At 40.4% G+C, this 22,644-nt stretch overlaps 1 protein-coding gene across 2 annotated transcripts in view; it reads left to right on the top strand.

Moving 5' to 3' along the window:
- Positions 1-22,644, top strand: part of insrb (insulin receptor b) — a 76,895-nt gene that overhangs the window by 29,382 nt on the left and 24,869 nt on the right. For both annotated transcript variants that reach the window (XR_013301525.1, XM_077608219.1), the window contains exons 4-5: positions 17,088-17,296; positions 18,463-18,596. Coding sequence is in view for 1 of the 2 variants with exons in the window: in XM_077608219.1 (XP_077464345.1) it covers positions 17,088-17,296; positions 18,463-18,596 (343 nt within the window). In the remaining variant the exon portion in view is untranslated. The remainder of the gene's footprint in view (positions 1-17,087; positions 17,297-18,462; positions 18,597-22,644) is intronic.

The raw sequence follows: 22,644 nt of genomic DNA, 5'->3' as shown, positions 1-22,644 counted from the left end.
AATTCTTACGATGACTTGGTATGGGTATTTGATTTTGAACGTTAGCAAAATTAGCGGGCAACAAAAGTCACCACAGTGGAACATAGCCACAATATTCTATGTCGATATCAATATTCTATGCTTTTATCACACTGTAGCTCTATTAGAATTTCAATAGGAGGCAATTATCCCAAAACATGTCTTGCTTTGCATCACCCGCACCAAATCCCGCGTTTCCCATCTTTTCCCATTCCCCAAACGCCTCCTTTTTCCCTTTTCCGTCGCAGCCGCCTCTCTTTGATAGACCTTCCACTTGAGAAGTCGCCACTTCATCATTTTATGTAGTTCCAGTCTTGACTGCGTATATTGTGAATGTAAACTAGCGCTTGAGTGGTTTGTGGAGGCAGCCGGCCGCACGTTGGCGGGCGGCACGGCACCCCCACCGCCGCACTCTTCTTCCCCGCCGCTGCCGAAAAATCAATGTAAAATCATAAATTCTATAAATTCCAGTGGCTGTTCCTTGTGACATCCCCCTCTCAACAAGTCCGAAGACCGATATAAAAGGCGCAGTGATAAATACTTTCCTAAATGTATCCGTGTGTGTGTGTGTTTGGGGGGGTGCTGGAGCGGTGACAGTTATAAGACTCGCCGTAAAAAAATGGCTACCGCCATCTCTATCTGCGATGGGAGACGCGGACAAGGCCGCAGTCATGCTCGTACTAAAGCCTTCCTTGTGCCGCATTGCCCTTATGAGGAGATGGGGCTGCTGTTTACTGTACCAACAAAGTCGGGGCGTCGAGCTGTCCGCCGCCGCGCCGGAAAAAAACGGAAAAAAAACGATCCCACCAAGCGGGGAGATGAAGAATGGGAAGAAATGCCGTTCATTGTTCTTTCTTTTTTGGGGGGGCTTTGCTTCTCTTTCCCATTGCTCCACCTTCTGGGAAAGATCCTCCCTTTTTTTAGTGCCCCCCAGCCCCCCTCGTCTGTCGCTCTATTGCTTTGTGCTAAATCTCAGAGACCCCCACTGCCCCCCGCCCCCATCCCACCACCCTGTTCCTTGCTGTGGTATGCAGACATGCAGGAATTTCTGAGCCTCAAAATGATAGACCAAACTTGTCAGCCTTGGCTCCTGTTACTAAAGATGGCTGCATTTGCTTTGGCTTGCCGCGATTGGTGGACACAGAGATACACTACGTCTGATTGGTCAGAAGATATTTGTCCGTGAAAAAGTAGGAATTTCTGGGTTTTTGTTTGTTTGTGGAGTTTCTGACTGGGACTAAGTTTACCACATTCTATGTCAGTATTTTTGGTAGTTACACTTGAGTATGCTATAAGTGGAATTATTTACAAATTGTAATAAGTTATAAATGATATGATTGGCGGTTATGGGTGGATCAAAATCATGCAATAGTTTGACTTCATCAACAATTTCGCAATACGGTCCAAAATATTTTTACAATGCAGAAAAAAAATCTTAACTACTGTATTTTCTCGAATATTAGCCGCCTCTGCGTATAAGCCGCACCCTTAAAATTGCCTTAAAATCGTAGAATTTGACTATTTCTCTCATATAAAACACCCCAGATTCACAATTTTTACGTCCATAGTCATGGTTTTAATAGGGAGTACAAATGTGTTACTTTGAAGGGAAATTTTTTGAGAAAAATCGTCCCATGAGGTATTTCTGAGATAACACGAATTGATTGATGGATTGCACATTCCGAAAGGGTGTTGCCTGCATGTGTGTGAACAAATTCAAAAAGGAAGTCATGTGAGCAGTACAACCAGGAAGTGTGTCCTAGAGGTCTAGTTTGAATTTCATTCATAGATGTCAAAATAAATTTTGTTAAGCGTTTTATCTGTTTATCTTTTCTCTAGTTTGAAATAAATGACCGTATTGTCTGCATTGTCTTGCGTTATGGCGTTTCGTCTTTGTCACCTTGCAGTTTTGTTCATGTCAGGTCTAATTTGTGCGCATATAAGCCGTACCTTCAATTTAGTCCTTTTTTTGAGCGACAAATACGGCGTATCTGCGAGAAAATACGCTAATTGCATATAATGTGTGTGAGGAATGGCGTTATGCCATGCGCAGCAATACAGTATTATCATAATAAAAACTGAATTATCTGATATTAATGGATATTTTCTTTCACCCTTACCCAACGAGGTGGTAAAAATATTTTATACACAAAAAATTATTAAGTATTAAGTTTAACGAAAGTATTGGCCCAGAATTGAACTTACTAAATTGGTTGCATCTCATACAAAAAAAAAGAATTAATGGATTGGTTCCTTAAAAAGTTCCTCGATGAGATCGAAAAAGTACAATAATGGCAAAATAGAGGCGCGGCAGCGTTTTGAATCTTAACTCCGATTCCACGGGAACGCGAGCTCGCGCCGTCATGTAAACAGCAAGTTGAAATCGATTCTAATTTTGGGTTTGTCCGTGTAACTAATTGTTTTAGGAAGCAGCACTCCGTCAGAATGTGATGTTTGCACCTCCCAATATGGATCGGAGATGACACTGAATGGCACCATAGCTGAGACCTTAAATAGGCTCTGAGCTAAGCAAGTTATTCTCTTACAAGAGTTTGTGTGTGTGTGTGTGCGTAGATGCGCATCACCAGGCCCAATGACGTCCGACCGAGCTAATATGTATCATGCCTGCTCTCTCCAGGGTCTGACTCTGGTCTTGTGATGGCATTGTTGAATCTAAAAAAGGTTTTGAACTTTCGAAGCCTATCGACCACACACGTTGCACTCTCAATGTCAATTCTATGCAAACGGCTTCCCGTTTTGTTTGGGGTGGAGGACAATAGAGATCACCAGATATCAATACATGTTCCTCAGATCACCTTCCTAAAAAAAATCCTATACCGTATTTTCTCGCATATACGGCGTATTTGTCGCTAAAAAAATGATGACTGGATCAAGGGTACGGCTTATATGCGCACAAATTAGACTTGGCATGCACGAAACTGCAAGGTGACAATGACAAAAAAAATCCAATTTTTAAAGATTTGTCCAATTTTTCCGAAACTCTGAGCCGATTCCTGAAAACGACAAACTCAAAAATTTCCACACACCTGATTCTGCAGTGGTTGTTGATGTGTAATAAAACTTACACTAGACGATCTTCCACTTTAGACGGCACATACATAGACAAGACAATACGGTCGATACGGTAATTTATTTCAAAATAGAGTCAGATAAACAGATAAAACACTAAACAAAATTTATTTTGACGTGTATGAATGAAATTCAAAGAAGAAAAATAAACCGTATCTTGCCTAAAATGTGAAAAAAACTCACTTGTGCTTGCCATTGCTCGCTCAGGGCGCCGCCATCTTAGCTAGGAATGACAAACCAGACCGCTACGGGCACGCTTCCTGGTTGTACTGCTCACTTGACTTCCTTTTTGAATTTGTCTACATGCAGGCAACACTTTTTCGGAATGTTCAATCCAGCAATTGATTGATACAGTATCTCAGAAATAGCACGTGCAATGATTTTTCTCAAGATTTTCCCTTCAAAATAACACATTTGTACTCCCTATTAAAACCATGAACATAGAGGTCAAAATTGTGAATCAGAGGGCGGCTTATACGAGGGAAATTGTAAAATTCAGCGATTCTAAGGGTGCGGCTTATACGCGAAGGCGGCTAATATGCGAGAAAATACGCTACTTTTCCGTTGATGTAAGCATCAGCTGATCGTCGGTCACGACTGCCGATAGCATCCATCAGCGCTACGTGTTTAGTGTCTTGTGTTAACCGCTCTCCCCGGGGCCGCCCAGCCCCCTCTCTGGACCACGCCGATTAGATTTAAAACTCATTGGGACTTTTTCCAAATCTTATTACCGAGACGCACGCACATGGCTGTTTACGTGTGGCCGATCAACGTGGCGCGCCAGTGAATGACATCTGTAAAATGGCATCGATAAAACCCGCTGACCCCAGACCGCATGCTTTGCCATCCAGGCACATTGTTTTCTCGGATTTCAGCTTCATCCGCTTATGAGGGTTGTGGGGGGTGCTAGAGCCCATCCCAGCTAATTGTGGGCACCAGGCGGGGGACGCCCTGAATGGCCTCGTGTCCTGCGATTGGCTAGCCCTAATCGACCTCTCAATTCTGGGGTTGAAGGTTCGATCCCAGGGCGGTCCTCGCTCTACGGAGCTTGTATGTTCGCTTGCGTGGGTTTTCTCCGGATACTCCAGTTTCCTCCAAGTCCCCCCAAAAATGCGCGGTGTGCTGGTTGGACACCCTAAATCTGATTGGTTGCCGGTCTCCTTGTGCATTGCGATTGGCTGGTCCTAATCGGCCTCACTTCTGGAGTCGAAGGTTCGAACCCGGACTTTGCATGTTCACCCCAAGCTTGTGTGGGTTTTCTCCGGATACTCCGTTTTCCTCCCAAGTCCAAAAAAATGGCTGGTTGGACACCCTAAATTGCCCCTAGCTGTGATTGGTTCTGTCTCCTTGTGCCTTCCGATTGGCTGGCCCTAATCGGCCTCAGTTCTGGAGTCGAAGGTTCGAACCCGGACTTTGCATGTTCTCCCCGGGCTTGTGTGGGTTTTCTCCGGATACTCCGGTTTCCTCCAAGTCCAAAAAAATGGCTGGTTGGACACCCTAAATTGCCCCTAGCTGTGATTGGTTGTCTGTCTCCTTGTGCCTTCCGATTGGCTGGCCCTAATCGCCCTCACTTCTGGAGTCGAAGGTTCGAACCCGGACTTTGCATGTTCACCCCGGGCTTGTGTGGGTTTTCTCCAGATACTCCGGTTTCCTCCAAGTCCAAAAAATGGCTGGTTGGATACCTTAAAGCTGTGATTGGTTGTCCGTCTCTTTGTGTCCTGTGATTGGTTGGCCACCAATTCAGGTTTTCCTGGTCCCCATAGTTATCTGCGATAGTCTCCAGCACCCCCCCACAACCCTTGTGAGGATAACCCATACAGAACACGCATGAATATATTTTCTATTTGGCTGCTGTATTTCAAGGAAAACCTTTTTGTTTTTGCGCCATACCGCCCGCTAGAGGACCTTCGTTGATTACACCTGAGCCCCCGAAGAAGAAGCGCACCCTCTTTTTGGCGGACACTCTCTTCCCTCCTTTTCCCCCGATGCGTGTGCTGTGTTCCTTAGCCTATTGTCCCGGTCCCCCCGTGCGCATGTATTATGCATGTGCATACATGCATAAACGCCAGTACAAACGGGTTGTCCTTTGTGGTGGTCTCCTCCTCCTCCAGGAGTCACCCCCGCTGTGTAAATCCCTCAGCTGGGGTTTGTTTTTCCAATCATGCCCCTGGGGGGGACGCCATGTGCCCGGGAGTCTGGCACGGAGGCTGATTGAGGACCAGAAAAAGTCCACATTATCCTCCAATGAATTCGCCATCCAAAATTTGACATCATCCGTCGCGCTAAACGCCTCCGTACGCAGAAACGACGTTTGTTTAGCCGCGTGAGTCTTTTTGATTTTCAGGAGAAAACATGAGGTCAAAAACAAAGACGCTGATTCGCTTTTAACAGAAATTGCTGCTTTAAATGTTAAATATTGCAGGTTGTGGCGTGTTATTGGTCGTTTACACATTGTGTGCTGAAACCTTTAGCTCTGTTGTTATTACTACGTTTGTTGACGATAATTACTTGTGTTCAATATTTACTTAAAGGAACACCTTGGAACGGAGGGTCGTATTTTCCGCGCTATAAGGCGCAAATAAGACTTCATTCTTCTGAAAAGCTGGCCGTTGCGCCTTTAGAATCGGATGCCCCTTATCAATATACCGTAAAACCTCTATTTCAACGGCATACCGCTCTATTTTTCAAACTTTCCCCCGTAGTGATGTTCAATTGGAGGCCGTTCAATTAAAGGGTGCCGTTCTATTTTTCAATTCTTCCACCAAGGTGCCGTTCAAATAGAGGTGCCGCTCAAATAGAGGTTTTACGGTAAATGAATTCAATATGTGCCACATTGCATTTGTACATTTTTTTTCTTGCGCTAAATGAGGGGAATTGCAATCGTTAATAAGGGGAGCGATTGGCCGAGATTGACAGGTCTGTTGGGAAATCTATACTTTTTTTATAACCTTCTTGTTGTCTTTTTTATTTTTTATTTTATTAAGCTTCCGCTCTAAAGCAATTGCCACAACAGAGCGTAAATCAGAGTGGACGCTGTTTTCTTGCGACTCGCACTGCACAATCGGCCCCTGCTCGCCGGCCCGGGAAACCCCGAGTCTGTCTGCTTGGCCGTTCCCCTCGGCTGGTCGTCGAGGCGACGGAACGATAAATCCCAAATCTCGGATGACCCGAGTTAAGATTGCGATGCGGGACTTTGATCGATCGTTGCGGTTTTAAAAGTCTTCCTTAGGATGCATTCGAGTGTAGAAATGGCGGAGCTTTGGTCCTTACGGTGGTGGTCTTGCAGTCGTCAGATGGGTGGGTGGGGTTTATTGGCGTTGAGGAAAGGAATCATGGGTCTGTTACTATGAAATACTGCAACAATTGACTTTAAAATGATGGCCGTCCATAATGTCTATAAAAGAAAGTCACGTAAAAAGGCTTCATGAAAGTAGATCCTATCGACGACTCGCACAGAATTGCTCCTTTCTCAGATATATCTTCGGCCAATGTCTAAATCAAGCTGCAATTTTTTGAAGTTTACTCCTCACATCTTGCCGTACTGACATTTGTTGACTATTATACGGACTAGCGCGGAATGATAAAAGTCGGCACACTCAACTTATGGATCAAAAAAATGATAAAGCTTCTTTTCGGTTGAGTAACTTGAGTAACGCTTGAATTAGTTTCTTAGGTAAAAATAAATGGTAGTGTATATATATTTTTTTATTTACTATATATACATATATATAGATTTTTTTAAATATATATATATAGATTTATATATATAGAGAGATTTTTTAATATATAGATTTTTTTACATATATATATATATATTTAATATATATAGATTTTTATATAGAGATATTTTTTACATATGTATACATTTGTTTTAATATATATAGATTGTTATATATATATAGATTGTTATATATATAGATTTATATATATATAGATTTATATATATATATATAGATTTATATATATATAATATATTTCAGCAACACGCTTATTTTTTATGAATTTATTTATTTATTCATTTATTAACTTATTTACTACCTATATATATTTTTGTTTTTTACATATATATATGTATATTTTTTATATATATAGATTTTTTAAAATATATATATTAATATATATATAGAGAGAGATTTATATATATTGATTTTTTAATATATAGATTTTTTTTACATATATATATTTAATATATATAGATTTTTATATAGAGAGATTTTTTTACATATATATATATACATTTGTTTTAATATATATAGATTGTTATATATATATAAATTTATTTATATATATTGATTTATATATATATAATATAATATATTTCAGCAACACGCTTATTTATTTATGTATTTATATATCTATTTATTCATTTATTAACTTATTTACTACCTATTTATTTATGTCTATAATGCCTTTTCCTGTGTCTGTATTCTCACCCTATTGCTACTGTGCAATGAAATTTCCCGAATACAGGATGAATAAAGTAATCTAATCTAATATATACTAACTGTAGTAAAAAGGGCAAACTCGTTTCTCGTTTGATAACTGCAAGTTTTCCTCTTACAGTAGTCGGATCGAGACAAATTGTCTGCTCCAATCTGTTATTTTTATTTTTTTGAGGAAAGTCTGATTGCTCTCTTTGGGATCATCCAACATTCACCGTCTTTTTTTTTTTTATCTCCCGTTCTCGCGGCCCCTCGACGGTTACCGCGCTCGAGTCTCTCAACATCACCTGCTCGGCTCAGTGTGCATAAAACGCACGTGCGTGCGAGTTTATATTTCTCTGTGTAAAGCTGCCGCGTACTGCATTGTGAATATTAAATAAGCCAAGCGGGAGCTGCACTGCAGGTCCGCAGGTCTCGTCAGACCGGAAACTTGCTGCACTATTGACACGGACGGGACTCTTCCACAAAGGAATGGCTCCAAATTGCCGCATCGGACGGAAGCCTTAACAAAAAAAATCCGCCGTTTACCCGCGTTTGCCACAGAGAAGGGGATATTTGCGCAACGCTCTGCCCTTTTCACCCTGCAATGCAGCATCCCACAGCACCCGCTCTCTGGCGGCGTTGAGATTTGACAAAACCCAAGCAATCTCCAAGCAAAAAAAGGGTGTTATAAACGTTATACAGTCATGCCTTGCGATAAGAGTTGAATGCGTTCCGGGACTGAGCTTGTATGTCAATTTACTGTCAATCTCAAATCAACTTTTCCCCATAGAAATGAATTAAATGCAAATTAATTTGTTGGGGAAAAAAACATAAATATAGGACATTACAATGGAAACACATGATTTTAATTGCTCTAATTCACCACCTACGCCCACAAAATTATGATCTGCCATAAAATGTGACATTATCGAGTACAGTATTGTACGGAGTTCTTATCTTACTTCTACCATACGGTAGAGCAGGGGTCGGGAACCTTTTTGACGGAGAGAGCCATAAACAATTAATATTTTCAAAGTTTATTTCTTGAGAGCCATACTCAAAATTTAAAAGGAAAAATACACTAAAATGTGTGCTATTTGTCGTAATGTCACCACTTTTAAAGTACAAACGTTCTCTGAGATCTTTTGACAACATTGTCGCGCTGTTGCTAATCAATGATAATCAATGGGAGTATGCATGCAGAAGAATCTAATGGAAAAAAATGTTTAAAGCCGCACTAGAAGTAGTGTCGGCGCCACAATGATCACATAACGCTCCTACTGATGCATTCACGACTGAGCTCTCAACAGCGGTTACCATATTTTACTTCACATTATAGCGGAGAGCCGTATGCACCTATCAAAAGAGCCACATATGGCTCCCGAGCCATAGGTTCCCTACCCCTGCGGTAGAGGCTAACACTACGTAGCATAACATCAACTTTAGCATACCTGTCAACCTCTGCCGATAACTGCCCTTATAAATGATTATGATTCCCCTTACAAACCCCCCAAAAACCTTACAAACACCGTACAAAGACCGTACAAAGACTGACGACCAAAAGACCGGCGACCAATCGACCGCACACGCACAATTGTCTATCCGAGTCAGTTTTTTAAAGTTATCGAACCAGCCACAAAGGGTTTCGCTGCTTTCTTTACTTTCAAGTCCTGGCAGATTCTGCTAACTGTTTCTCCTTTATCCATATTAAAAGAAGCCCCTCCCTCTCGTCATGAAGCTAGCAGCCGCATCGTATGGTCAAATTTGTCTCGTATCTGAGGGCAAAAATTTGCTCAATTTCCCTCGTTAATCAAATTTCCCGTATGTTAAGATATTACTGTATTCTCATCTTCTAGCAGTACACAGGAGACAAAATATGCATCGATACGGGCACGCGGCAGAGTTTCGGTACGATAAATGCTACGGCGTGGTGAGTAACGACCAACGTGTCGGGGTAGGGAAGAATAAGGGTGTGGCGAAGAAGAACATCGATTTTACCTCTATCCTCGCCGTCCGTAATGAGATCTAGTGGTGGCGGTTTTCTGGAAGAGCAGATTTGTCACCTGCGGCAAGACACTACGGGGGAAGTTTGGTCCTGAGGAGGGCAGGACGGCAGTGGGGGGGATTTATGGGCGAGGGAAAACCAGTTTTAAACGCATTTTTTTTAGTCAAGTTGTGAGGATCGGACGCCAATTTTGACTCTAAGAAAATGCCCGTCGAGAGCACGCGACTAATTACTGCAGACTGTCTGTGTCTGGATCCGTCGCCATGGTAACAAGATGGGCCGGCAGGGCCGAGCGGCGTGCAGGAAGACACAAAAGGAAATCAATGAACAGTCAGACAAAGCCTAGCATAAAAAAAAAAGCGCTACTCTATTATACAACATTTATCTTTGATTGTGTGTCTTATGTTGGCCAGGTCATCACGATCTGACTCTTAAATAACAGACACCTCGTTGGTGGAGTAGTTCTCATACCTGTCAACCTCTGCCGATAACTGCCCTTATAAATGATTATGATTCCCCTTACAAACCCCCCAAAAACCTTACAAACACCGTACGAGTCGTACGACTCGTACGGTGTTTGTAAGGTTTTTGGGGGGGTTGTAAGGGGAATCATAATCATTTATAAGGGCAGTTATCGGCAGAGGTTGACAGGTATGAGTTCTTGACGACCCGGGTTCCCGATGTGAGATAGTTTGGTAGGGTTAGGGCAGGGGTCGGGAACCTTTTTGACAGAGAGAGTCATAAACAATTCATATTTTCTAATGTTATTTCTTGAGAGCCATTCTCAGAATTGAAAAGGAAAAATACATGAAAAGTGTGTTTTTTTGTCATTTCACCACTTTTAAAGTACAAAGAGTCTCTGAATTCTTTTGACAACATTTGTATGCTGTTGCTAATAAATCAGTATCAATGAGATCATGCATGCAGAAGAGTAATAAAACACAAAATTATGATTAAAGTGATGTCAACGCCACAGTGACGCTCATATTAGTGCGTTCGGGACTCAGCACTCTCACCAGTGATTTCCATATTTTACCTCACAGGTTAGTGGAGAGCCATATGCACCTATGGAAAGAGCCACATATGGCTCCCGAGCCATAGGTTGCCTACCCCTGGGTTAGGGTCAGGGTATGTAGTACTTGGAATGGCCAAAAGTTGCTGGTGTGCATGGGGAAAAAGTTGGATTCAATTTTGATTTTCGTGAGGAAGCTGCTTTGAAGTTGTGGGGAAATGAGTATAGTTGTTACTCTTTGTGAGTGGTAACAATTTGGCAGGTTGAGGCATGAATGAAGATATGCGCATGGGTTTGTGTGCCAAATGTTGAAAAAAAAAAGGACATTTCTAAATGAGTCAAAGAGTCGTGCATGGTATTTCTAATGTAAACATTTTTTCTGTTCTGGAGAATTACGATGATGGATGGATGGATGTCAGGTAGTTATTAATATAATGGCATTTTCAAAGTTAAATGCAAATGGGAGCTTGTGTAATGTAAGGATTTCCATTGACGTTCACTGACATCACTGTTCTGTATTACCCTGATTTAAAAAAAATAGAGAGCACAAATAATTAGTGTTCTTGTGTGGTAACTTTTTCAACTTGAATGATTTATTTTGTTTTCAGGCAGATTTTAGTTGAATTTCATTTGGAATGCCTTTTGAATATAGAGCCTCGATTTGGTATTTTTTGGGGGGGCTGACAATTGTTGCCTTCTTGGTTCAGCGTTCACTTAAAAAATTGAATTATTTTTGATTGGCTTCACTGATGATTAATGTTATATTAGTTTATCCTGACCTGGAAGTGCACGTAATAGTTTTAGCTTGATCATGTCGCCTAGCTAACTTGATATTGTTGTGATACCGAAAACATGTTAGCTTCCTAGCCACCTATCGGCATCAATACCTAATCCACCTCCTCATTCCATACCTGTCAACCTCTGTATTGTACGGAGTTCTTATCTTACTTCTACCATACGGTAGAGGCTAACACTACGTAGCATAACATCAACTTTAGCATACCTGTCAACCTCTGCCGATAACTGCCCTTATAAATGATTATGATTCCCCTTACAAACCCCCCAAAAACCTTACAAACACCGTCGTGCGGTGTTTGTAAGGTTTTTTGGGGGGTTGTAAGGGGAATCATAATCATTTATAAGGGCAGTTATCGGCAGAGGTTGACAGGTATGTCATTCCAACAAAACAAAAAGAAAGGCCTCTTAAATGTGTGCAAAGGAGATCCTCAAACCTCAATTTGGTTCCCAATGCAAAACCTGCGTTTTCAAACGTTTTACGCCTCCAACAGATTGGACCTTTTGACACATGGCGTACTTGAAGCTCTCAGGATGCCTTGTTTTGAAAGTCAGTAGCATAATAGCCGCTCTTTATCTGCGTGTCAATAACCCAGAGGGAGTGGCTTCTAAAGCAGAGAATGAAAGTAGCGCGCTTCCTTCTTCCCTTTCAATGCAGGCTCTTGACGAAGAGAAAGAACGTGCGCTTGTTTTGGTCTGAGCGCAATACGCTAGATGAGAGACGCTGATAGTGATGAAACTTGCTGACAAATAAGACAACATCTGACTCACGCGTGTTTGGGAGTTGAATGTAAGACAGTAAGTAGGGAGTGGGCGGAAGCACTTTTTATTTATTTTTTAATAGTAAACATCTCGTGGAACATCGAAGATAACGTCGGAATGGCTTTATTTTGAATTGAGTGTAATGCTTTTGTTGTCATTATACAAGTATATAGAGATTTAAAGCTGGACCACGAGGTGCACAAATAACAACAACAAACAAACAGACAAATAAATAATTAATAAATAATAATTAAAATAAATCATCAATAAGTAAGTGTTAAATAATTAAGTGGTCAACTATAATAAGTCGTCAACAACATAAATAAGTGGGTAAGTGCACAAATAACAAGAAACAACACACAAACAGATGAATATTCAATAAATAATCATTACAAATAAATAACCAATAAATAATACATAAATAAGTGGTCAACTATAATAAGTCGTCAACAAAATAAATTTGTAGGGAAGTGATCAAATAACAAGAAACAAACACAAACAGATGAATATTCAATAAATAATAATTAAAAATAAATAACCAATAAATAAATAATACATAAATAAGTGGCCAACTATAATAAGTCGTCAACAACATAAATTTGTAGTGGAGTGCACAAATTACAACATCAAACAAACACACTAACAGATATTTAATAAATAATAATAAAAATAAATCAATAAATAAGTGGTCAACTATAATAAGTCGTCAACAACATAAATTTGTAGTGGAGTGCACAAATTGCAACATCAAACAAACACATGAACAGATATTTAATAAATAATAATAAAAATAAATAAGTGGTCAACTATAATAAGTAGTCAGCAACATAAAACAAACACGAACACATTCAATAAATACTAATAAAAAATAAATAATCAATAAATAAATGAGTGGTCAACTATAATTAGTCAGCAACATAAATAAGTTGGGAAGTTCACAAATAAAAACAAACAAACACATGGATAGATCAATATTCAATAAATAATAATAAAAAATGAATCATCAATAAATAAGTGTTAAATAAATAAGTGGTCCACTATAAGTAGTCCACAACATAAATAAGTAGGGAAGTGCACAAATAACTACAACAAACAAACACACAAACAGATAAATACGCAAGAAATAATAATAAAAAATAAATAATCAATAAATAAGTGGCCCACTATAATAACTAAAAAATCAATCAATAAATTAGTAGTCAACGTAACAGATAACTAGTAATCAACATTGATAAGTAGCCAGCATAATTTATGCACACTCTGAGGGCGTCTGCACTGTTTTGGACGGACGTTTTTTGGTTACGTCTCTTTTGTTTACATCCACACTGCAGGCAAAATGTCTTCTATCAGATCTCTCAAGGCATTTATAGTAAAGCTTTCCAAGCTTAGGACTCCCACTGTGGCCAAATATAGTAAACGTGAATCCGACGGCTTTGTCTGTGCGCGCGCGTGTGTGTGTTTTTGTGTCGAGGGATGGTCGTGTGCGCTTGTATTTTCCAGAGTAAATGTCCCTGGGACAAAAAAGGTGTTTGTTATTGTTCCCAGCATTTTGCCTGCAGACAACACCGCCAATTAAAGGGGCGGTTTTATGTGTTAAGAGCAGGAAGTGTTGCCGTGTGTGGCTTCCTGCCATTGGCTGTGGGGCCTTTCCCATGTTCCTTCCCCACCGACCGCGCTGGGGGGGAGGCGGCTTAACTCCCGTGAGCCCGATCAAGGGTAAACACCACAAACCTTTTGATGGGGATTTGCAAAGTTTTAAAAAAGTCTTAGAAGAAGAACCAAGTGGCGGGCGGGCCAATGATGGACGGCGTGACAGCCAGCTTTACACGCGTGTGCGCGTGCGTGTTCACCTTAATGAGAGATAATGCTCTCTTCGGCGTCCCTCCGTGTTGCCAAAGCAGTCGTCCAATCGGCGTCTCTCGGTGGGTGGGGGAGACCCACACCGGGCAGCAGAAAAACAAAACAAGGCGTATGAATGAAAGTGGGAGGAGCCTGTTGGCCTAGAAAGGCAGGCAGGCAAATAGAGAGAGAGATAGTGGTGCAGGGACGGATGGACGGGTGAGGCAGAGGGGAGGAAGACGGGAATGAATGAGCGAGGCCAACCCGCATGCTTGGCGCTTATTGTTGACTTCATTTTTTAGACGCACGTTGTTGATGTTTTCTTAAAGGCTGGGCTATAATCCATATTTTTAGGAGGTCATAGGTGTTCAAAACTATAAATTCCGGGACCGACAAAAGGCATGACCCTCCCCCGAGGACCGCCACGGCAAAGCCAGGGTTAACCGTGGGCGCCTCTCCTGCCTGACATGGAAGAGGCCATTGAATAGCTGCCTCCCCCATCCAGCAAACACATTGGCTAAGACCGAGGGTGGATCTAGGGCTACAGCGGAATTCCGGCGCGGAGTCCTCCAAGGGAGGGGGATCGGCTAAAAAGCCGCGTGAGCGTGCGCTGTAGACGGGAGGGAGGGTGCCGGGTTTTTTTTTTTTCGAGCGACAGATTTCCGAGCTGGGAAAAGCCATCTCGGCTTTAAAGTCCAGCACCCCCGGGGGTCTTTCCATTGCTTTTGCACAGAGATGGGCGTTGTGAGGGATCCGAGGTACACCGCAGAGGCTAACATGCAGCGCCGCTATTGTGATATATAGCTTATTTACTGTTTTGGGCACTGCTAAGGGCAATTTTGGGTCACGTTCATATCTGTCAATTTATACGTTTTTCCCGGATTTTATACGTTTTTTTGCTCATGTCAAATTGTGTAACATTTTTTTTACATATTTTTTTAAGTATGTTTTTTTTGTGTGTGTCTAATCTAATATAATCAATGATAAATAGGGATGTCCCCAATCAAAAACCCGGAATTTATTGTATCTGTCATCGCGTCATTTTCAGAGGATCGGAATTGGGTAAAAATAATATATTTTTGATGTATCGGTTTACTTTTTTTTAAGGTTTTGTTCGTCTCGGTCACTGTCAGCAGACGTCACTATATAAATATAGCGCGTCAGTAAGCAATGTACCCAGACAGTCAAGCTGTCAGCGTCATACAGCGACATCTACAAAATCTTGAATTTCGTGCATACTGATTGGCCACCTTGTCAATTTTGGAGATTTTTTTTAGACTTTTAAGTGTGCCCTATGTGAGTAAATATGTGTTGTCCATTTTTTTATCGCTTAATAGGGGGAATTGCAGTGCAATTGGCCCAGGTTGCCAGGTATGGTCACCTAGTTATAAAGTCCTGCTAGTCGAACTGTAATCCATTTAGATCAGTATAAAGTACGACAAAAATTACAAATCTCATTTTTTGGGCTGATTTGGTCGTCCGCTGTCCTCATTTTCACTCAAGCAGAATTTTTCTGAGAAATCACACAAACCCCAGTTGAGCCGATCCAAGTCCTTTGTTGCAAAATGTCGGTAAATTTTGACAGAAGTCCAACTTTTTAAGAGGATTTTGTACAACAACAAGACGTAGTCAACCTACCAAAATAAATGACTCACTTTCAGCATTGTCCTGCCAACAAATGCGAGAATTGTCGTCTCTTTAAATTTGTCTACAAATTAGCATATGTTAGAATATTTTTAGACTTAAATGGACAAAAAATCATCAAACCTGTCAACTGCTGCAGTACTAATTTTCCATTAAAATAGTATTTTTATTTCATGTTAACTCTCATTTGATCTTTTACCGCCGTTCATATTTTATAAACATCGCCCATTTAAGTCACGCTATCAACGTTAAATGTTGATGTTGACGAAGCATTTTACAACCTCAAAAGTGTCTTCGGGCCCTCCTTGGACTTTAGAGGCCCTTTTATTTGACTTTATTATTTAAGTGCGATCATACGCAGCGTAACTGATTAACAGCAAACATTCTGTTTTATGACTTCCACTAAATATCCAGTAAATATTATTTCCAGCTTCCTGTTAAGTGAAACTCAATGAAATGTCACCAATTATTAACTCAACCGTTGGCATGTACAAAACCAGAAAAAATATTTGCGCATCCGTCAAGATTTTTGGGGAAATTACGGTAGTATTGCTGGTTGCGTGCTTTGTTTGCGGAGGAAAATGTTTCCTCGCGAAATGCTTCTCATTAGCTGATTTATTATGATCGGCGTTTTGTCCGTAGCCAGTCGGCACGAACGTCCGTTCGGTGGAAAGGTCATTGTCTGGCATGAGACGTAATGAGTCTCCACTGGGCTACAGATGAGGCAATAACCTCCCGTTTATTAGATCATTACAGGGCAGTGGTCGAACCCGGTGGCTAATCCAATCATGCCGACACCCCGGCTTTCGGAGCAAACGTCGTTTCCCGATAGATCAAATGAAACTTGACACGAGCCAATGACAAATAACGTTCAGCCCGTTGGCGAAGAAAGTTGTCTCCGGGACAAATCAGCGGTCATTCAATTGCACCCTCGCATGCGAACGGTCAGCAACTCAATGGGAATTGGTGTTAGCATGTTAGCGTCGCTTAGAATCCGCCTTGGCAAATGTTGTCACTTTTTTCAGCCGCTTTGTTAGCAACGTGCGCAGGAGTGAAGGTCCTTCTAGTCCACCGGGTCTCAATGGGAATTGGCGTTAGCATGTTAGCGTCGCTTAGCGTCCGCCTTGGCAAATGTTGTTACATTTTTTTTCAGCCGCCTTGTTCGCCACGTGCGCAGAAGTGAAGGTTCATCTCGTCCACCGGGTCTCAATGGGAATTGGTGTTAGCATGTTAGCATCTCTTAGCGTCCGCCTTGGCAAATGTTGTTACATTTTTTTTCAGCCGCCTTGTTCGCCACGTGCACAGAAGTAAAGGTTCTTCTCGTCCACCATGTCTCAATGGGAATTGTTGTTAGCATGTTAGCATTTAGCATCTCTTAGCGTCCACCTTTGCAAATGTTGTTACAATTGTTTCAGCCGCCCTGTTCGCCATGTACGCAGAAATTAAGGTTGTTCTCGTCCACTGGATCTTAACCAAATCATTTTTTGTCCCCGTTTAGTGTGCCTGGATCGTTGCAAGCACGACGCCTGCAACGCCAAGGGCCAATGCTGCCACAACCAGTGCTTGGGCGGCTGTTCGGAACCCGGGAATGCCAGCACCTGTGTCGCCTGCCGGAAACTTCAGCACGGCAACACCTGCGTGGAAAAGTGTCCCGCCGGGTACTACGTCTTCAGAGGATGGCGTTGCATCAGCTTCTACTTCTGTCAGGTGGGTTCTTGCTATCGTTGCTGACGTTAAAACCGAGGGTGTCAAACTGGGTTTGATTCGTGGGCCAACTAAATCTCAGTTTATTTCATAAGCCTCTACAGACAGTTTCAGTTCTTTGGACTTTACTTCCATTTTCGGTTTGGGTACTTTTAGATCAATTGAGGTCAATCTTGGAGGACTTCCTACTGATTTTGAGGGACTTTTTGGGGTGGTTCTTGTTCGTTTTTTGGTTTCTCCCGTTTTATTGGGCACTTCCCTTTTCGTTTCGGGTACTTTTAGATCAATTGAGGTAAATTTTGGAGGATTTCCTACAGATTTTGAGGGACTTTTTGGGTGGTTCTCGTTTGTTTGTTGGTTTCTGCTGATTTTTGGGCACTTCTATTTTCGGTTCGGGTACTTTTATATCAATTAAGGTAAATCTTGGAGGATTTCCTATTGATTTTGTGTGACTTTTTGGGGTGCTTCTTGTTTGTTTTTGGTTTCTGCTGATTTTTGGGCACTTCCATTTTCGATTCGGGTACTTTTAGATCAATTGAGGTCAATTTTGGAGGATTTCCTATAGATTTTGTAGGACTTTTTGGTGGTTCTTGTTCGTTTTTTGGTTTCTGCTGATTTTGGGGCACTTCCATTTTCGGTCGGGTACTTTTATATAAATTGAGGTCAATTTTGGAGGATTTCCTATTGATTTTGTGTGACTTTTTGGGGTGGTTCTTGTTTGTTTTTGGTTTCTGCTGATTTTTGGGCACTTCCATTTTCGGTTCGGGTACTTTTAGATCAATTGAGGTCAATCTCGGAGGATTTTCTACTGATTTTGAGGGACTTTTCCGGGTGGTTTTTTGGTTTCTGCTGATTTGTTGGCATTTCCAGCATTTTAAGGTACCCTATTCATTCATTGGCTGCCATTGAAGGCGCCGTTTTGACGGCAGGGGGCGAATAAACCAATGCGATTGCGGATAGCAAATGAGCAAAGTGCCCTTGATCACACAAAGATCTGGTTTTGCCCTCGTTGAAAAAATGAAAGCATTTAATTTTCTACGTACAGTATGAATGAGCTACAAAGTACCCGTCAGGCAGGACAACCCCACCTACCGAATGTTTGACACCCCTGCATTCGACCCCGATAGCCTCCCCTAAAGCCCCCATAAACTGATGTCATGTTGTCACAGGCACTCCACAACCAGTGCAAAGAAACCAAGAGACTGAACCAGGGCCGAGAATCTGGTTGCCACGAATACGTCATCCACAACGGCGCCTGCATTCCAGAGTGTCCTTCTGGATACACCACCATCAACTCTTCTATGTAAGTCTGACGCACCCGCCGCCGTCACCCTTATTGATAGTAGCGACTGGCACACGATATCGTCGTTGCCCACATCAACACGAGCCTGATGCTTCACACGCATGTGGCTTTTGGAAGTCGGTCCAAAAATCTTTCGCTAATGTATTTATTTATTGGATATCACGTAGTGACGCATAACAAAACAGCCTCAACTTTTCCCACACTTATTTGTTTCCCCTCAGTGTTCTTCGCATATAGGTTAAGTACCGTATTTTCTCGCATATTATCCGCCTCCGCGTATAAGCCATACCCTTAAAATTGCCTTAAAATCGTTGAATTTTACGATTTTTCTCGTATAAGAATTTTTTTTATAGACGTCAAAATAAATTTTGTTTACCGTTTTATCTGGTGATCTTTACGCTATTTTACAATAAAAGACCGTATCGTCTCATTTGTGCGCATATAAGCCACAACCTTGATTCAGTTTAGCAACAAATAAGGCCAATATGAGAAAATATAGTATTAAATCATGGAGATTATTGAGTTTTTTCTTAATTTGTGTCATATGATGATGTGATATCATGATATATGAGATCATGTCAATTAAATAGAAAGTTAGCAAACATTCAGACTACTCTGGAACCATCATGATTACGTGTTTAATCATGTGTATAAATCGGAAGAATTTTTTTTTTGTTAATGGGATGAATTTTAGTCTAGATTTGACTCTCCTAAAAACCATTCTGACCAAAAGGGTTAAAACTATCCCAATTACTTAGCAAATGTCACTTACCTAGCGTTAACGTTTGTAGTCGTTGGCCGAGCATTGCTTATTTTGGAAGCTGCCTTGAATTATAATGCCAGACTCGCAGTTTGCTGCCAATAACGGATTAATTTCCTGTTTGAAAGATTACTCAGTGACTTGGAACTTGTTCACTTAGGCAGCTTAAGCGTGATTATTTTCATGTGAATCAACTGTATTAAGGACCGAGTTTTTTTCTTTATTATTTTGGATTTAATCAGAGATGACGGTCGCTGCGGTCAGCAGAACTCATGCAGATTTAGCACATTACTGGACATTCTTGGATTAAAGTGGGCAAAAGAAAAATAGGCAAAATGCAATGTTGAAAAGATCTGACAAAAATATCTCAGGTCATTGAGTGGATTCCTTATTTGGAATTGCAGAGTGTTGCTAAAAGACGAGAATTGTTCCGAAACATTTGCTCAGGTTTGGACGGGAAAAGTCAAACATTTTGGGTAAAGGCCTCCTGTTGTCCCTTTGTGGCTCGGAAAGTCTGACATGTAGCAAAAGTGGCGGGCCAAGATGAGTCTTTGGTGGGAGGAAGAGTATTTTTTGGACCATGACAGATGGAAGAGGGAATTAAAATGGCTGCCACACTTGGTATTAGGGTTCTTATAACAGTAGGTTGCCTTTATTTATTTATTTTTTTCCACTAAGGGGCAAAATACTTTGTTAGTTTGTGTTTCAAATCCAATCAAAAGCCTTTATTGTCATCATACACAGCTGCGTATAACCAAATTGGTGATGCTAAACCACGGTGCGTTTACCCAGTAAAAAAAAACATAAATGAGTAATATAAAAATATAAAAAGTCACATCCTGGCAAGGTCAATTCTAAAATATTGCACAATCTAAGATATTGCACAGAAGGGATTTTGTGTCGTGCTAATGACAACATTGGTTTTATTTTGACTTTTGCTGATGTAAATAAGCTTATATATATGTATAAATACATTATTTATTTTTTTACACCTAATGGACAATGGTAAAGACTATTCGGCGTTTATATGCGGAGAAAAATGAGTGACTTTCCCCGCATACCAGCCCTTGAGGATTATCCAGAAAAGAACACAGCGTTAAGTGTCAGTCATACTTCCCCAGGCGAACAGAAATGTGCACATTCTACCGTTAAACGCGTCTTATTTTTTGCTATTTTCTTCCGTTTAAATGTAACGTAGTCTTCGGATTAGTCCTGGCTCGAGTCTCTTTTGAAATAATCATTACAATTTAAACTATTTTCTTAATGGCTGGCCCTTGTGTGGGTAATCGGTATAGAATTACGATTAAAAACTAAATTGTGACAGAGCGGGGTGGTGGTTTTGATGATTTCACATGATCCGGAAATGAACTGTTTTTCATCAATGATTATATTTAACACAATGAAATGTATTTGCAGAAGCGGCATTCTGGATTAGCTATCGTTTCCTGATCTGATTTTTGTTAGGACATGATTTACGCTCTGGCAATAATTCATGCTACTAAAAAGGATTACGTTGATACATTTTTACGTTTTGTTTGGACGGAAGCCCTTTAATCCGAGTGTTTTTAGATTGTAATACGGAGACGTAGTGACCTTAGAAGGCTGTTGAAGTACAGGACGGAGTTAATAATTACACCAAGATTTCTGGCTGTCAATGATCTTGAGCCAAGGTGACAGACGATCTTTGACCTTTACGTTTTTTTAACATCGAAATGTATAGACGTGTGCCATCTATTTTTATGTTTATTTAAATTAGATTAGTTTAAATAACTTTATTCATCCCGTATTCAGGAAATTTCATTGTCACAGAAGCAAGAGGGTGAGAATACAGACACCGCAAAAGACATTTTAGACATAAATAAGTTAATAAATAAATATAGAAATTATAAATAAACAAATAAATATATAAATACATATAAAAATAAAGAAGTAACTAAATATAAAAATTAATAAATTATAAAATAAATTAGTAACTAAATATAAAAATAAATAAATTATAAAATAAATGAGTAACTAAATATAAAAATAAATAAATAATAAATAAATATAAAAATAAATTAGTAACTAAATATAAAATAAATACATTATAAATATATAAATAAATTAGTAACTAAATATAAAAATAAATTAGTAACTAAATATAAAAATAAATAAATCAATCAATATATAAATAAATAGATAAGCGTGTTGCTGAAATATGTTTGTTATGTTGTGTTCCATAATCTGAGATGGAAAAAGCTTATAATTGGAGCTAAATAAAAGTGATCTGAGAATGGACCCCTGAGGAACCCCACATGTGAATTTGGTTGGTTTCGACTCATGGTTTCTAATTGGCATAAATAAATCACTATCTTGTAAATAAGATTTGCACCACTGAAGCACGGTGGCCGGCGTCCGTGAGCCCAGCCCACTGTTCCAGTCTGCGGATTAGGACTCGATGTTATTATGAACCGTGTCAAATGCAGCTCTGAGATCCAACAGTACTAGAACAGACGATTCCGTTCCGAGGAATATCATTTAACACTTGAGTCTTTTTTTACACAGTTTCAGTGTTGTGCTGGAGCCAAAATGTGAACCAGTTAGAAGTGTTTTTATTTCAGGAGTTTTGGAAATGTGGAAAGCTTTCTACGTATTTAAAGTCTTCATTTAGAGCTTTGCCGTAGAAAGCCCTTTTTAAAAGGTTTGAAGGAAGAATATCAAGGCAGCATTTATGGCCTTGAATTTTTTAAACTTTGTTTCTGTTTTGGCTGTGGAGTCCAAAAAAGCTAAAAAAAAAAATAAAAAAAAATTGAAATTTGGACAATAGTGGATCTGGCTGAGAAATTGTAAAAAGAAGAAAAACAGGAAATTGAAGCCAGCATGACTTACAAAACAAAAACCCTGCGTATGACTATTGGCGATTAGCTGGCATCCCACTAAAACACGCACTGTTTTAACTGGTGTTTTTCAAACACTGCAGTCAAGTTGACTTGCTAAAATTGCCCGTCTGCTTTTCATTGTTAGTCATTTCCACGTTTGGGAAAGATAACGTGTCACAAAAAAAGTCAAGTCTCTCATTTAGGGAATAACATTGAGCATTTGTAAAAGCGAATAACAGAATTTGGTTGCACCAGACCTGAATCCTGTATTTTAGATGCTTCTAGCAGACAAGTCATTGGGTTCAAGTGGACAGATAAACACTGGTCCTTTAAAGGCTGCTCTCCGGACCGAGCCTGCTGTCTGCCTGTGTGTCTGCGTTTTTCACGACAACGGGCCAAAACATTCTCTCTTTCTGCATCGTAACTAGAG

This window comes from Stigmatopora argus, chromosome 8 (assembly GCF_051989625.1).
Source record: "Stigmatopora argus isolate UIUO_Sarg chromosome 8, RoL_Sarg_1.0, whole genome shotgun sequence".
NCBI lineage: Eukaryota > Metazoa > Chordata > Actinopteri > Syngnathiformes > Syngnathidae > Stigmatopora > Stigmatopora argus.
The sequence above is the reverse complement of the archived record's forward strand: the minus strand, read 5'-3'. Positions and strand labels throughout refer to the sequence as shown.